The 14,487-nt window shown below is 38.3% G+C and overlaps 1 protein-coding gene across 2 annotated transcripts in view; it reads right to left on the bottom strand.

Annotated features, from left to right (window-relative positions):
- Positions 1-459: 459 nt before the first annotated feature.
- kiaa2012 (KIAA2012 ortholog) overlaps positions 460-14,487 on the bottom strand; it is a 31,581-nt gene continuing 17,553 nt past the window's right edge. Inside the window, exons 15-30 of one of the 2 annotated variants that reach the window (XM_077217113.1) lie at positions 14,225-14,317; positions 13,923-14,105; positions 13,307-13,396; positions 11,003-11,095; positions 10,724-10,816; positions 10,437-10,529; positions 9,468-9,551; positions 9,305-9,371; positions 8,872-9,082; positions 7,823-8,009; positions 7,616-7,745; positions 6,497-6,933; positions 4,789-4,994; positions 4,527-4,699; positions 2,955-3,174; positions 460-998 (exon numbers count right to left, since the gene is read on the bottom strand). In XM_077217113.1, coding sequence (XP_077073228.1) covers positions 821-998; positions 2,955-3,174; positions 4,527-4,699; positions 4,789-4,994; positions 6,497-6,933; positions 7,616-7,745; positions 7,823-8,009; positions 8,872-9,082; positions 9,305-9,371; positions 9,468-9,551; positions 10,437-10,529; positions 10,724-10,816; positions 11,003-11,095; positions 13,307-13,396; positions 13,923-14,105; positions 14,225-14,317 — 2,538 coding nt within the window. In that variant the 3' untranslated portion in view covers positions 460-820. The remainder of the gene's footprint in view (positions 999-2,954; positions 3,175-4,526; positions 4,700-4,788; positions 4,995-6,496; positions 6,934-7,615; positions 7,746-7,822; positions 8,010-8,871; positions 9,083-9,304; positions 9,372-9,467; positions 9,552-10,436; positions 10,530-10,723; positions 10,817-11,002; positions 11,096-13,306; positions 13,397-13,922; positions 14,106-14,224; positions 14,318-14,487) is intronic. The other variant, XM_077217114.1, reaches the window with a different exon arrangement.

Genomic DNA, 14,487 nt, shown 5'->3' with positions numbered 1-14,487 from the left:
ATGTTAAAATATTTTTTTATAAAGTTTTCTATTTTTACTTTTTTCATTACCTCTTGAAGACTAATCTGCATTTTGATGTTTGGCCATTGTCTTTCACTAACAGATATTTTGGGTCTTTTGACTTTTTCATTTTCACACTGCTAATCATAATGAAATTACCTACTTGTCTTTTTAATCCTCTAGCTGTTGTGTAACTCAAGGTCTGTGCTGTGATCTTTCACGCCTATATACTTTTATTCTACTATGGTGTCAATTGACAAATTAACTACATATGAGAATATACCTGAACAAATCTCTCATCTTGTTAAAAAGACAAACAGTAGAGGGCGCTGCTCACTCAATGCCAGTGGTTCTCTAAACTTATATGACTCCTTCCTTCTATGACTGATTTCAAACCAGTGCAACATGTTCCTGGATCAACATCTTTGTTGATCCTGGAATACAATTCCCATCAACTAATCAGGTTTGAGAGACAAGTTTATTTTATGTCAAGTTTAGGCTTACAACCAGGGTTAGGTGCTTCTACATGTTATTCACCTATCAATTCCCTATGATTTTAGGGATAATTATGGGATGGGTTACGTTTAGGGGTATGCATAGGGCTAGGACTAAATTTTCAGACAGAAATGAAGAAAAATCCAGTTTGAGCAGGCACAATTCAAAAGTGCTGAGTCATATGACATCTGAAATGATGTGAGCAATCCAGCAGATTTCCACATGTGGCAGATTGTTCACCTATTAAAGAAAAATGCACATAACTGAAATACTAGCTGTAAGCGCTGGTGTGGCGAGGGTTACTGCATGAACCCAAAAGAAGGAATCACAGCACATCTTTGAGTGTGTCCTCGGATGTGGGCTCTTCCAAGCCAAGCAGCTTCAACAAGGTGAAATAGGAGAAAAGCCAGGGACGGGAAATATCCTGCGTCTGCTCCAGCCCTTCTGCCTCCACAAAAAGACCCCTGTGAAACTTTAACTGCTGCTCCAGTGCTGCTCTCTGCCTGTTGTAGAGAGAAATACACTTTACTTCACATAGAGCTCCTGCACAGTTGCACACCCCCCCCCATTATGATTCACCATTCATCATTCATCCCTGTGGGTTTACTTACGTCATAGCCGTAAATAAAGGAAAGCAGGTCTGGGGGGGGGATGGGGTATTCCAGAAAGCAAGTTTATCTTACCCTCAAACAAACTCTGAAGGCCTGAACTCTCGGGTGATTAAACCAAAAAGCTGGTTTAAAAAAAGTGTGTGGAAGTAAATTAAGTCAACTTAGATTATGTTCACAGTGAACACACAAGATATTCTCAACATGAAATCATATTCTCTATCTAATGTAAGAGTTACCAAACTTTTGTTACTTAAATGCAAAGCGATTTACAAATGAGGAATAACCTACAAACAAGCAAAAGAGGCAATAAACACGAGGTGCTACTGATATAAAGTTTCAGACACCGTTCAGAATAGTACAAGATTTTTTTCCCTGTAATCGTCTGTAATCATGGGCACAGCGGTGCGCCTCAACTTAAAGCTTAGGGTAGGCAATTTAAAAAAAAAACGTTTTGTTATATTGGTTGAAACTCTTCACATGCTGATAGCAATCAATAATAGAAGTGGTCTAAATATTAAAACATTGTACATACGTATATCTTATGTGGAAGTCTCAGGACCAAAATATCTTCATCCAATCATTTTTAGGACCGATACGATGTCCTACTTGCCTGTCAGCATTATGTAATTCCATACCTCCACGCAATTGCTCGCTCAGACATCACACATCATCAGCGCGTTCAGTAAGGCTATGTAGAATTGTAGACACAGTCGCAGAGCGCCGCAAACAAACAGCAGCCGCCTTTTACAGTTCCTCTGAATCAAAACAACGAGCTTATGTTGCGTTCACTCCAAATCCATTGAATTGGCTCTATCACTCTCTCTCTCTCTCTACACCAAAGAGACTGGATGACAACCCTGTTTAAGACATTACCGACATATTTTACGTGAATACTCTCCAAAACGGACATTTAAACATAATGTTGTGTGTATTGGTCCCTTCAGACACGAAACAGAGCTCAATTCATTAATAGCGCACTGAATAGGGGTCTATGGCGGCACGCTTCGGCTCGGGTGTGTGCGCACACAAAGATGAGACATGATACAATATTAGACATTCATACAATATGAGACATTTATTCTATCATTTTCTTTGGTATAGAATAAAATACCAGTTCGGGGTTCCTCTTTCGGCTGTTGTTGCAGCCAACTGTACAACATATTGCAGGCAGTACTGAGACCGCCGGTCGTCAAGATGGCGGCGCAAAGCTACAGTGACGTCATGTGAACCGAACGAATAGCTGGTGTGTGGTGAGCCCTATTTTTTACAGTCTATGGGTGAGCCACGCATTGGCGCCGTTGTACTACTGTGGCTGCCGTCGCATCGTCCAAGTGGATGCTACACACTGGTGGTGGTTGAGGAGATTCCCCTGATATGATTGTAAAGTGCTTTGGGTGCACAGTACTACATATGAAAGTGCTATATAAATGCCTCATTCATTCATTCATTCATTCATTCATTCATTCATTCATTCATTCATTCATTCATTCATATCGTAACTGTAATTACTACATGGTAACCTGTAACGTTCTACTCTGCTGTAGGCGGCTTTAGAGACCCTCTGAAGGGAGGATGTGATTTTATGCTTTCAAAGCTAGCATGCTATTGATAGCTCTCCAAAATGCCTACCCTACCTTTAAGGCATCAGATTCATTCACAAATAATAGCAAAGCTGAAGCACAACTCACATAATTACCAAAATGTTCCTCCGCATGTAACTTATATGCTTCAGCCACTAGGAGCCAAAAGTTACATATAGCGCCGTTAATGTTCTCACATGAAGGAACCTTGATGAAACGTTGATGGAGTTCTGAATGAACGTGTTTGTTGTAGCGTGACATAGCCTACCTGGCAAAAAGCTCAGCATGCAGTCTGGCCTCCTGTTCAGCGCGCATCGCTGCTTCCTCCTCCTTTCTCCTCCTCTCCTCAGCAGCTTTCCTTCTCTCCTCCTCCTCCTCCTGCTGTTTTTGCAGGTACTCCAGTCTCTCAGCATCATCCATCTCTGACAGCTTCCTGCGCTCCTCCTCCTTACGAGCTTCCTCTTCCAAACGCTGGCGTTCCAGTTCAGCTGAAAATGAGGAAAGTCATTCATTACTTATACAAAATGCATTATGTTTGCAGGATATTTACATTTTAATGTAGTAGAATGCCTAATCAGTGATGTGTTCCTTCACCAAATGCACACTTATGTGATGAAATGCTGCATAGACTGTTGTGTAATAGTCTGCAGGTTTGGCATGTAAAGCCCTCTTAAATCATAAAATGACCAGTGGGACTTCCTATGGTTTCATTGACTTCATGTACATGTGCAAGTAAAGGATACAAGACCGCAAGTACTGTATGCCAGTTTTTGGACAGGGCCTTGTGGTCAGTATCGCTATTGTCAAGGCTGAAATCCAGACCATAGTCACATTAAAGCACAAACAGTTGCTCTGTACATATTAAATCAACAGAGTGTTAACTAATGCAGGGCTGATCTGTTCCAAAACCCAGTGAGCTGAATAGGCAGTAGGCATAATAAGCATACTTCAAGTTAATTTTATAAAGCACACTTAAGGAAAGTTCAAGTTATTTTTGAGTATGCTTTATAGTAAGTATAGTAATATCAATGTGCTAGTAGTAAACTTGTAAGTGTACTATTTCAATTCTACTTGGGGACTAAATTGGCCCACTTTTTAGTATAAAAGTATACTTTTAAGTATACTCTAAGGTGTAACAGTAGTAAACTTTGAGTACACAACTAGTTTACAACTACATTTTTCGTTTGTACTACAACTACTACAAGTGAACGTATAGGTATACGGATAGTTTACTAATTAAATATGTGTAGGACATAATAATTTAGTTCATGAAAGTACACTTTGAAGTATACTTTAGTAGTTTTTTATTCTTAATATCAGACTTATAGTTTACTATTTATATATTATTTTTGCACTTTAAGGATACTGATATGTGATATGTTTCTATTTAGGAATTCATTTATACTTGAAATATACATTTAACTGTACTTTAATTCTTTCCCCGTATAAGTATATATATATATATATATATATATATATATATATATATACAAGTACTATATATACAAGTATATATACATATATATATATATATATATATATATATATATATATATATAAATTGCCAGTCAGTGCCGGTATTGATCATTTTTACAAATTTAGCCCTCAGAATATTACGTTGTATTAATATCTGAACATGCATAATATATCAAAAGAAAGAACAAACAAACAAAAAAAATGTATTCTAGCTTCATGCTTTTTTTTTTAATGTGGGTAATTTTTATAAAAAATATAGGGTCACACACTACAAGAATTCACTCCCAAGAGATATTATGGAATCAAGATGGTCATGTGTTAAGGGCCCCAACAAATTATAAATCATTACTACACTGATATTTACCAGTCTGCCGTTTCTCCTCTTCCTGTCTTTCTCTCTGAAGCCGTTCCAGCAGCCTCCTCTTCTCCTCGTGTCGTCTTCTTTCTCTGTCCTTCTCTGCCTGCTCTCTCCTCTGTCTCTCCATCTCCTCCTCTTGCCTTCTTCGACTCTCATCTTCTTCTTTAATCTTCCGTAACCTGCATATATAACAGTGTTAGTTTCTTGCCAGTGTTTGTGGTTTATTGTGTTTTGTTATTTGTTTCCAAAAAGCAGTAACACGTTGTACCTTGCTTCCTCTGCTCTCTTCCTCTGTTCTTCTTCCAGTTCCAGCCTCATCCTTTCTTCTGTCGCTTCTTTTTCTTGCTGTCTCTTCTTTTCCTCCTCTCTCTCCCTCCGTTTCTTCTCCACCTCCAGACGACGACGTTCTGCCTTTTCAGCCAGCGCTGCAGATTTTTTGTCTGTTTGGTTAGTTTGTAGCTCGCAGCTTTTAACCTAATAGTGAAGTCAATGGTAGGGTTATGAATATGAGCGTACTTAAGCAATATCACAAACAAACAAGAGTGCTGATATTCAGATGAACATCGCAACTGCAAATGGGATATTACTTATTCAATTATTCAATGAAAAAAAAAGTTGAAATGAAAAAAAAAAGTTGAAATGAAAAAAAAAAGTTTTTAAGAGGTACTCAGAGGTTTTTAGTCAATGATATGTGCTGCCGATCATCAGCCTTCATTATTTCAACATAAAAAAACAGTGTTCAACAGCAGAATTTCTAGTGAAAAACTACATTACCCATGATTCTGCAGAGAAATCTCCACCAATCAGAGAAAGCAAATAGTACAAGGAAATCATGTAATTTAAGAAAAAGAAAAAAAAAACTCTTTAGCGCCCATCCACTCCTATGAAGCTTTGCAAAAGACGTTATGGGAAAAATTATTCCAGAACTTAAGCTACTGAAAAAGTGGACAGGCACCAAGGAACTCTATGTTGAATAAATTTTGTTCAAGACACAGTATTTCTAATTACTTCAAACTCCTAGTGTGTATGTTTGCTCTATCAACAAAAACAGTTCCAAATGAAGTAAAATTGCAGTTGCAACACTGTGCAACAAACAGTGATGTTTTGTTTCTGAATGAGTCTGACGGTTAAGTGAACTATTCTATGACTATTAATTTCTGAACTAATCAGTATGCTTGAAAAAAAACGGGTGAATTAAAGATTTGTTGGCTTATTAAAAGTCAGTCGCTTGTCGCCACCTACTGTAACTGCGGGCAGTCACTGTAAAATCCTCACCACTAATGCACTGACAGTCTGATATAAACAGTTGCCATTGTAGGCTCAACGGCTAGAGAATACCCATAATGCACTGTGAGAGTCGAGCGCTGAATGAATTCCCGGCGCCTGAATCAAATCATCCATCCATTTTCCAAACCGCGCTGGACCAGCGTAATATCATACAGGTATAAATTCCATTTTAATTTGTTATTAAATTGTTTAATTAAGGTTTATATGCTAGTTTCCATGTCAGAGTTCAAGATACATCTTATCATTACTACTGGAGCTGCCAGTGTGCTTCGTTTCAAATGATTATTATTAAACAGCAAGCACAATTGGCAGCCCTTCCGACACACTCAGTGTCCGAATTCACTCACTTATTTTCATCAACTCCTTTAAGTAGACTATATTAGTGGAGTACTGTAGGGAATAGTGAATGAGGGTATAGGGGGCGATTTCGAACACAGCACATGTGTATATCAGGGCAGGCCAACCCTGCTCCTAGAAGGCTACCATCCTGCAGAGTTTATCTCCAACTGTAATCAGACACACCTGAACCACCTAATTAAGGTGCTTAGGATTACTTGAAAACAACAGCCAATTGTGTCTGAGCAGGGTTGGAACTGAGGTCTGCAGGAAGGTAGCCCTCCAGGAGCAGGGTTGGCTAGCCCTGGTATAGATTCAAACAAATGTCTAGCTGTTGAATGAGAAATACTCACATCATTGCCTGTCTCAGATTTGGTGGGGTCTGAGGCAGGAGGGTGTACTGACTGAGGAGGCAGGTGGATGAGAGACAGGGGTGCCGGGCTGGACGGGCCGCAGTGGGCTGTCACCCCCATCGAGCTGGTTCTGGTGGAGTTCTGTGAGAGGCTGTGAATGTTGGCATCTGAACGTGCTGTAATGAGTGAGTTCTGCGATTTTTGAGTGCTGTAAACTAAGTCTTCACGTGCTTCATGTGTGTCTGTACTCTCTGAGTCTGTATCAGCATCCATGTCGTCTCCAGAGTCAGTATAGGTTTGTTCTTCTGTGTTCTCAGTGTTTTGTTGTTGGTCATCCGCTGTGTCGTGAGTTGTCAAATCTCTCTGAAGGGTCATCTGTCTCTCAGGCTCATCCACTGGATTTGTCATCCACTCAGCTTCCTGTGGCCGAGGTTTTCCTAAAACAAATGCATTGAAAATATAATTTCTTTCACGTTCTTAATTTTTTTTGTTTATGAAATGTTTTCGGTTGAATTGCTGTCCTAATGAGTTGCCTCTAATAAACATAAATATACACTACTGTTCAAAAGTTTGGGGTCTGTAAAATGTTTTTGAAAGAAGTCTCTTATGCTCACCCAGGTTGCCTTTTTTAATAAAACATACAGTGTAAAAACAACAACAAAACACTGTTAAATTGTGAAATGTATTAATGGTATTATATCTGTTTTCTATTTTAATATATTAAAAATATACATTTCTGTGATGGTAAGGGTGATTTTTCAGCATCATTACTCCATTCTTCAGTGTCACATGATCCATCAGAAAATCATTCTAATATGGTGCTCTAACATTTATTATTATTGTTGGAAACAGTTGTGTGGCTTAATATTTTTCATCTTTGATGGATGGAAAGTTCAAAAGAACAACATTTATTTTAAATAGATTTTATACATTTTATAACATGATAAAAAAAACTGTAGTCAGTTTTGACCAATTTGTTTATTTAAAAACAAAAAACAAAAAAAACAACGTACTTACCCCAAACGTTAGAATTATACTATAACAGTGCACATAAAATCTGTTTACCGCAAAACTTAGTGATGCCTTTAAATCCTGCCTACCTTATTTCAAAAAACTCACCAACAACAAATGCTGGTTGATCCTTTTTCTTCTTCTTTTTAACTTTAACTATTGAGTTCTGGGCTTTTTCAGGCTTTTCCTTTTCTTCTTCAGCCTCTTCTATTGTCAGTTTTTCTGTTTTCTTTTTCTTCTGCAAATTGAGAGCATACCAAAACAATTATAATGTGTATAAAATAAATAAGAACATATGGATAGTATGTAACTCACTTTCTTTGAGGTAGAAGTGGGATCGTCGGGGACGCTGGTATTCTGGGTCTCAATGTCTTTATGAATTTGAACGGTCTTCCCCTTTGATTTGACCGTTTGCTTATTAAGCTTTTTATTTTTCTTTACTTTCTCCACCAGTGTGTGCTGTGAATCTTCTCTTCCACCTGCGTTCTTTAAATGACCCATGCTGTCAACAATAACAACAAAGGATATCAAATATTAATGGGAATCAACTGGAGCACAGTGTCGGAAGTCTGGTGTTGGGGTTAAGATATAGCCCAGATGGAGTGAGAGAGATTTACTGATAAGAGCTCAGATGTGAAGCGATACCCTAATCTCCTCTCGGCTTTCTCACCGCTCACGGGGCTTGAGAAGGGTTCGGGCTGAAATCTGAGCTGCAATCAAAGAGCGCCGGAGACTGGGACGGATGGAGTGACGAGAGAGGAATGCAAACAGTGATTAGACAGGATATTAATGAGTCCCAAAAACCTTGGAGCCGGGCTGTTTGACCTCTGTCTGACCTCTGACTCGAAGTCGCAACCTGCTTTGTGTATGCCCAAAACATGACGGGAATGCAAGCAGGCTGATGATTGAAGAGGAAAAAAAACGATGAAGCGGCGGAAAGCGGGAGGGAGGAGTTCAGGGAAATTAAAAGGACATTTAGGGGATTGATTGTCCATTAATTAGATAAAGCACTGGGTCGTATTTATTATTATAAAACCCTCTAACCCTCTCTGATAAACTATAATTATAAACTATAACTGCCACTTAACCAAAACAGTATTTTGTTACTGTTTCACTCTGACCGGGTCATAATTTAGCACAATAATATAAACATTTGCAACATAATTCAGTCCCTTATGCATCATTTATTTGGGTAGATGGGTTACATTTGCAGACTGGGAAAATTATTCAGGGAATTTATTGTCATTTGGCTTTCCGAATTCAAATACACAAGCATGACAATCATGCTTACCGGTGCTGCACATCAGTACAGAATTTATAAACATAAAAACAAGAGCATAACATGACATGTGACTGAGACTCACTCTGCTTCCATTGGTAATCCTGTCTGGATTTCTGTCTGTCCTTCAGGAGACAGAGACTCCGGTGAATGTGCTCTGGGAGTGAAATGTGTTGATTTTGGGATGATAGCAGGCGCAGCACCTTTGGTCTTCCTTGATCCCCGTGTCACCCCTGTTTCCGGCTGTAAAGTTGTCTTTACTTTTCGTTTTTTTGGGACCCCAGTGGCCTCCTCTCCTGTGGGCAGAGTCACAACTATTTACTTTTTGTGAATATACAGAGACGTTTAGGTAAAACACTTAATGGATTTGAAGCAAGTAAATGCAAGAATGGTTCTTTCTCTATTCTTTTAGATGGTAAACAGAGTCTACTCAGTCTGTAGAATATAGGGCAGAGCTTAGATACCAGATCAGCACCATTGCTCTTTATGTTTCTGTGTTGAGCTGTAACTCAGGTTACCGGTTTTGTTGAACTGCTGAGTTGTGGAGCTGCTCATTTCCTCTAATCTCTCCTCAGGTAAATAGACCTTGAGAGAGACAGGATAAGACTCAGTCAGATTAAACCAGGCGTTAATGGATAACTTATAATTGCATGTTATATGTTATATGAGTGGAAGAATTACCTGTGCATCCTGAATTATTTCACCGTCAGATCTGAAACAATCCTCGATCCTCTTCGCGTTAGTCTGCTTTGCACGTGATTTAACCTTAATTACCTACAGAAAACATTATCGCTCTTACATACCATTTGTAAAATATTTTGTAGATTTTTTTAAATAAATTAGATCGGTAACACTGTAGTTTAGGGTCCAATTCTCACTATTAACTAGTTTCTTGTTAGTATGCATATTACTAGGATTTTGGCTGTTTATTAGCACATATTGATGGCTTATTCTGCATAAGCATATTCTACATCCCTTAATCTTACCTTAACAACTGCCATACTAACTATTAATAAGTAGTAATTAGGCAAAAGTAATAGTTAATAACTATCAACTTAACTAAAGTGTGACCATTAATTCTCATATTCAGCAAGGATTCATTACATTGATTAAAAAGTGACACTAAAGACATTTATAATGTTAAAATAAGATTGATTACTTTTTATTCATCAAAAGATCCTAAAAAAAGTATTGCTGTTTTACAAAAAAGATGAAGCATCACAACTTTTTTCAATATTGATAATAAGAAATGTTTCTTGAGAAACAAATCATTATATTAGGATGATTTCTGAAGGATCATGTGACACTGAAGACTGGAGTAATGATGCTGAAAATTCAGCTTCACAGGAACAAATTACATTTTAAAATAAATTAAAATAGTAAACAGTTATTTTTAAATTGTAATTATATATCACAACATTACTATTATGTGTTTTTGATCAAATAAATGATACAAATTACCCTGACCCCAAAACTTATGAATGGTAGTGTATTTCATTGTGATTTCTTCAAAATCAGTAATCCTGAAACTCTAGTTCAAGTGTTGCATGGTAGCAATATGGTAAAGGCTTCATAGAATATTATGACGTTAAGTTAATCAGTTTTATAATAGTGTGCCACATGATATATAGGTAAGACAGAAAGATTCACCTGTGTCTCCTGGATTATTTCACTGTCAGAGTCTAAACAATCCTCCTTTATCTTGGCATTACTCTGCTTTGCACAGGATCTGACCTTAAACACCTACAGAAAACAGCATCTCATATATTTTGAGTTTGTTATTTCCAGCTAAATCTGTAACTCTTAGGTCCGCTGGTCTGAAGAAAGTTTAGGCTTCACAGTTTATTAAAACTTCCTGGCTGCAAAGATTGAACTTGACCAATCTCATAATACCATGCTAAACAAGAACAGGTGGAAGAGGAAAGAGGAAGACTCACTTTTTCCTCCTGAATTATTTTTTTGGCAGTGTCTAAACAATCATCCTTCCTCTTGGCATTACTCTGCTTGGCACGTGATCTGACCTTTAACACCTACAGAAAACGGCACTTTACTTATTTTGAGTTTGTTACTTCAACTTAATTCCGCAGCTTTTAGGTCAACTCTAAAGATGTCCTAAACTTCACAGATTATTTAGACGTTTCTAGCTGCAGTCGTTGAAGGTGACAAATCTCATAACAGCGTTCCAAACTGAATACAGGTAAAAGAGGAAGACTCACCTCTGCATCCTGAATCATTTCACCGTCAGCGTCTAAGCATTTCTCCTTCCTCCTGGCATTACTCTGCTTTCCACGTGATCTGGCCTTAGACACCTACAGAAAACAGCATCTCTCGTATTTTATTGTGATTTCCACAAAACCAGTTTGAAAATTTAGGTGAACTCTTACTTGATTATAACAAATCCCATAGTGGTATGAAATATGAAAATACAATGCAGAAAAGCAGAGCGCATGTGGCGGAAGACAAAACTTGTAGTCCATTATAAGTTAACATCTACAAAGACAGCATCCATGCTTTCAATATGGAACTAGGCAAAGCTAGACAGACTTTCTTCTCAAATATTATAAACAGCAACTTAAACAACACACGCACTCTTTTTGCTACTGTAGAGAGATTGACAAACCCCCCAAGCCAGATTCCCAGTGAAATGCTCTCAGACATTAAGTGCAGTTAGTTTGCTTCTTTCTTCTCTGAGAAAAATCAATAGTATCAGAAAGGTGATCAGCTCATCCTTGAGTTGCGCTGGGGTCAGACAGATCAGACCACAACCTGAGAAAGTAGTTACTATGTCTGATTTCGAAGAAATTGATGGCAAAATTTTGGAAAAAAACACACAGCACCTTAAAACATCAACCTGCGCCCTTGACGCACTTCCCACGTCTTTTTTCAAAAATGTGTTACACAGCTTAGAAGCAGATCTCCTAGAAGTGGTAAATGCCTCACTTCTCTCTGGGAGTTTTCCGAACTCCCTGAAAACCGCAGTTGTCAAGCTCCTCCTGAAAAAGAGCAATCTGGATAAGACCATAATTATTAAACAACTAGACCGATCTCAAATCTTCCTTTCATAGGCAAGATCATTGAAAAAGTTGTCTTCAATCAGCTGAACAGATTCTTAAGCTCAAATGGATACTTTGACAATTTTTAATCTTGTTTCCGACCGCATCACAGCACAGAGACAGTGGGACATTCGCTTAAATTCTGATAGGCCTACAGGCAAATGATCAGTACTGATACTACTCGACCTCAGTGCTGCATTTGACACTGTCGATCACAACATACTTCTTGACAGGCTGGAAAACTGGGTTGGGCTTTCTGGGATAGTCCTAAAATGGTTCAGGTCATACTTAGGAGGGAGAGGTTATTATGTGAATATAGGAGACCATAAGTCTGAGTGGACATCCATGACATGCGGACTCCATCAATGCTCAATTCTTGCGCCACTCCTATTCAACCTGTGCATGCTCCAAATGAGCCAAATAATGAGAAAGAACCAAATCGCTTACCACAGCTATGCAGACGATACAAAGGTCTACTTAGCCCTATCGCCTAACGACTACAGCCCCATTGACTCCCTGTTCCAATACATTGATGAAGTAAACAGTAAAATTTGCCAAAACTTTCTTCAGTTAAACAAAGACAAAACTGAAGTCATTGCGTTTGGAAACAAAGATGAAGTTCTCAAGGTGAACGCATACCTTCAGTCTAGGGGTCAAACAACTAAAAAATGAAGTCCAGGAATCTCGGTGGGACTCTGGAGTCAGACCTTAGTTTCAGTAGTCATGTCAAAGCAATAACTAAATCAGCATACTATCACCTGAAAAATATTGCAAGAATTAGATGCTTTGTTTCCAGTCAAGACTTAGAGAAACTTGTGCATGCTTTCATCACCAGCAGGGTAGATTATTGTAATGGACTCCTCACTGGCCTTCCAAAAAAGACCATAAGACAGTTGCAGCTCATACAGAACGCTGAGCAGAAGCAGAAAATATGAACATATCACACCAGTCCTCAGGTCTTTACACTGGCTACCAGTTACATATAGGATTGATTTTAAAGTATTATTACTGGTATATAAATCATTCAATGGCCTAGTACATCAATACATTGCAGATATGCTCACTGAATATAAACCCAACAGATCACTCAGATCATTATGATCACATCAGCTAGAAGTACCCAGGGTTCACTCTAAGCATGGCGAGTCCGCTTTTAGCTATGCCAGCCGCAGCTGGAACCAGCTTCCAGAAGAGATCAGATGTGCTCCTACAGTAGTCACATTCAAATCCAAACTCAAAACACATCTGTTTAGCTGTGCATTTACTGAATGAGCACTGTGCCACTGTTCGTCCGACTGTTTGCACTGTATTTTATTTTTTATTCTAAATTGTTTTAATTATTCTTATTTCTTTTGATTATTTTAATTTCTTCTATGTAAAGCACTTTGAATTACCATTGTGTATGAAATGTGCTATATAAATAAACTTGCCTTGCCTTGCCTAGTGTGCTAAAAGAGGAAGACTCACCTGTTCTTGAATTATCTGACAGTCGGAGCCTAAATCATCCTGATCATCTTCTGCATTATTCTGTCGTGTGTGCGCTTTCCTCCTAAACACCTACGGAAAAATTCACATGTGTGATAGCAGTGGGTAGTTCCTGTTTTCATTCCTTGCAGCACCTCTCTTTCCAGTCTGTCTGTAATGCTCTGTTTTCTCCAAAAAGCACAATGTACTCTGATTGGTTAGCTGGACAATTGTGTTGTGATTGGTCAACCACATTGAGTGTGTTTCAGAAATGTCATGGCCCTTATCATAATCACCAGTTTCAACACACTACTAACACAACTCAACCAGGCCTCACTCCTTTATTTTGCATTTGCCTTGGGCAGGGATTTTTAAAATGAGGAATACTAAGACGTGTCCGATCCTGGAAGAAAACTCAAGACTACAATGGAGGCGTTTCAGGGAATTCAGAAACAGTGTGCACTGATATAGAGAATAACTCACTTTTGCGGGACTTTGTGCTCTGTAACTTTGCAGAGTTTTTGACTTTTTTTCATGCTCAAACAGCAACATTGCATACTAAAGAAAGTTGAAGATGTAAAAAAAATAGAGAAAGTCATACATATGTGGAAGAACTCACCTGTACATTATTAACAAATTTATTGTCAGAGCCTAAACAATCTTCCTCATTCTCATACACCTCTTCTTCTTCTTCTTCTTCTTCTTCTTCTTCTTCTTCTTCTTCTTCTTCTTCTTCTTCTTCTTCCTTTTCCTCCTCCTCCTCCTCTGCATTAGTCTCTGTGTGTGTTTGTTCCTTAAAAACCTACAGAAAGCAGCAAATCACCTTTTTTTGTGATTTTTCATAAAAAACATGATCCTGCAATTCCCCGGAGGCCATCATTGATTTAATATTCAGCTGTATACAGGTGTAAAAAGACTCACCTGTGTCTTCTGGAATGTTTCATTGTAGGAACCTAAAATATGCTGCTTCTTCTTAGCATTAGTTTTCTCTGCTAGTTGACCGACCTTAAAAACCTATAAAAAAAAAAACACCACACAAATATGTTGTGATTTTCACACAAACAATTACCCTGAACAATTCAGGAGGACTCATGGATCATCAAGGCGTTCTGGCCGAAGAAGTTGCAGTTATGATCAAAGACCTAAAGAAAATGTCTGATTAGTTTACAGAGCAAAGTTCTTGT

This window comes from Siphateles boraxobius, unplaced genomic scaffold, assembly GCF_051911475.1.
Source record: "Siphateles boraxobius isolate OS27281-9 unplaced genomic scaffold, OSU_SipBor_1 7, whole genome shotgun sequence".
Lineage (NCBI taxonomy): Eukaryota > Metazoa > Chordata > Actinopteri > Cypriniformes > Leuciscidae > Siphateles > Siphateles boraxobius.
This window is presented reverse-complemented; position numbering and strand designations above follow the sequence as displayed.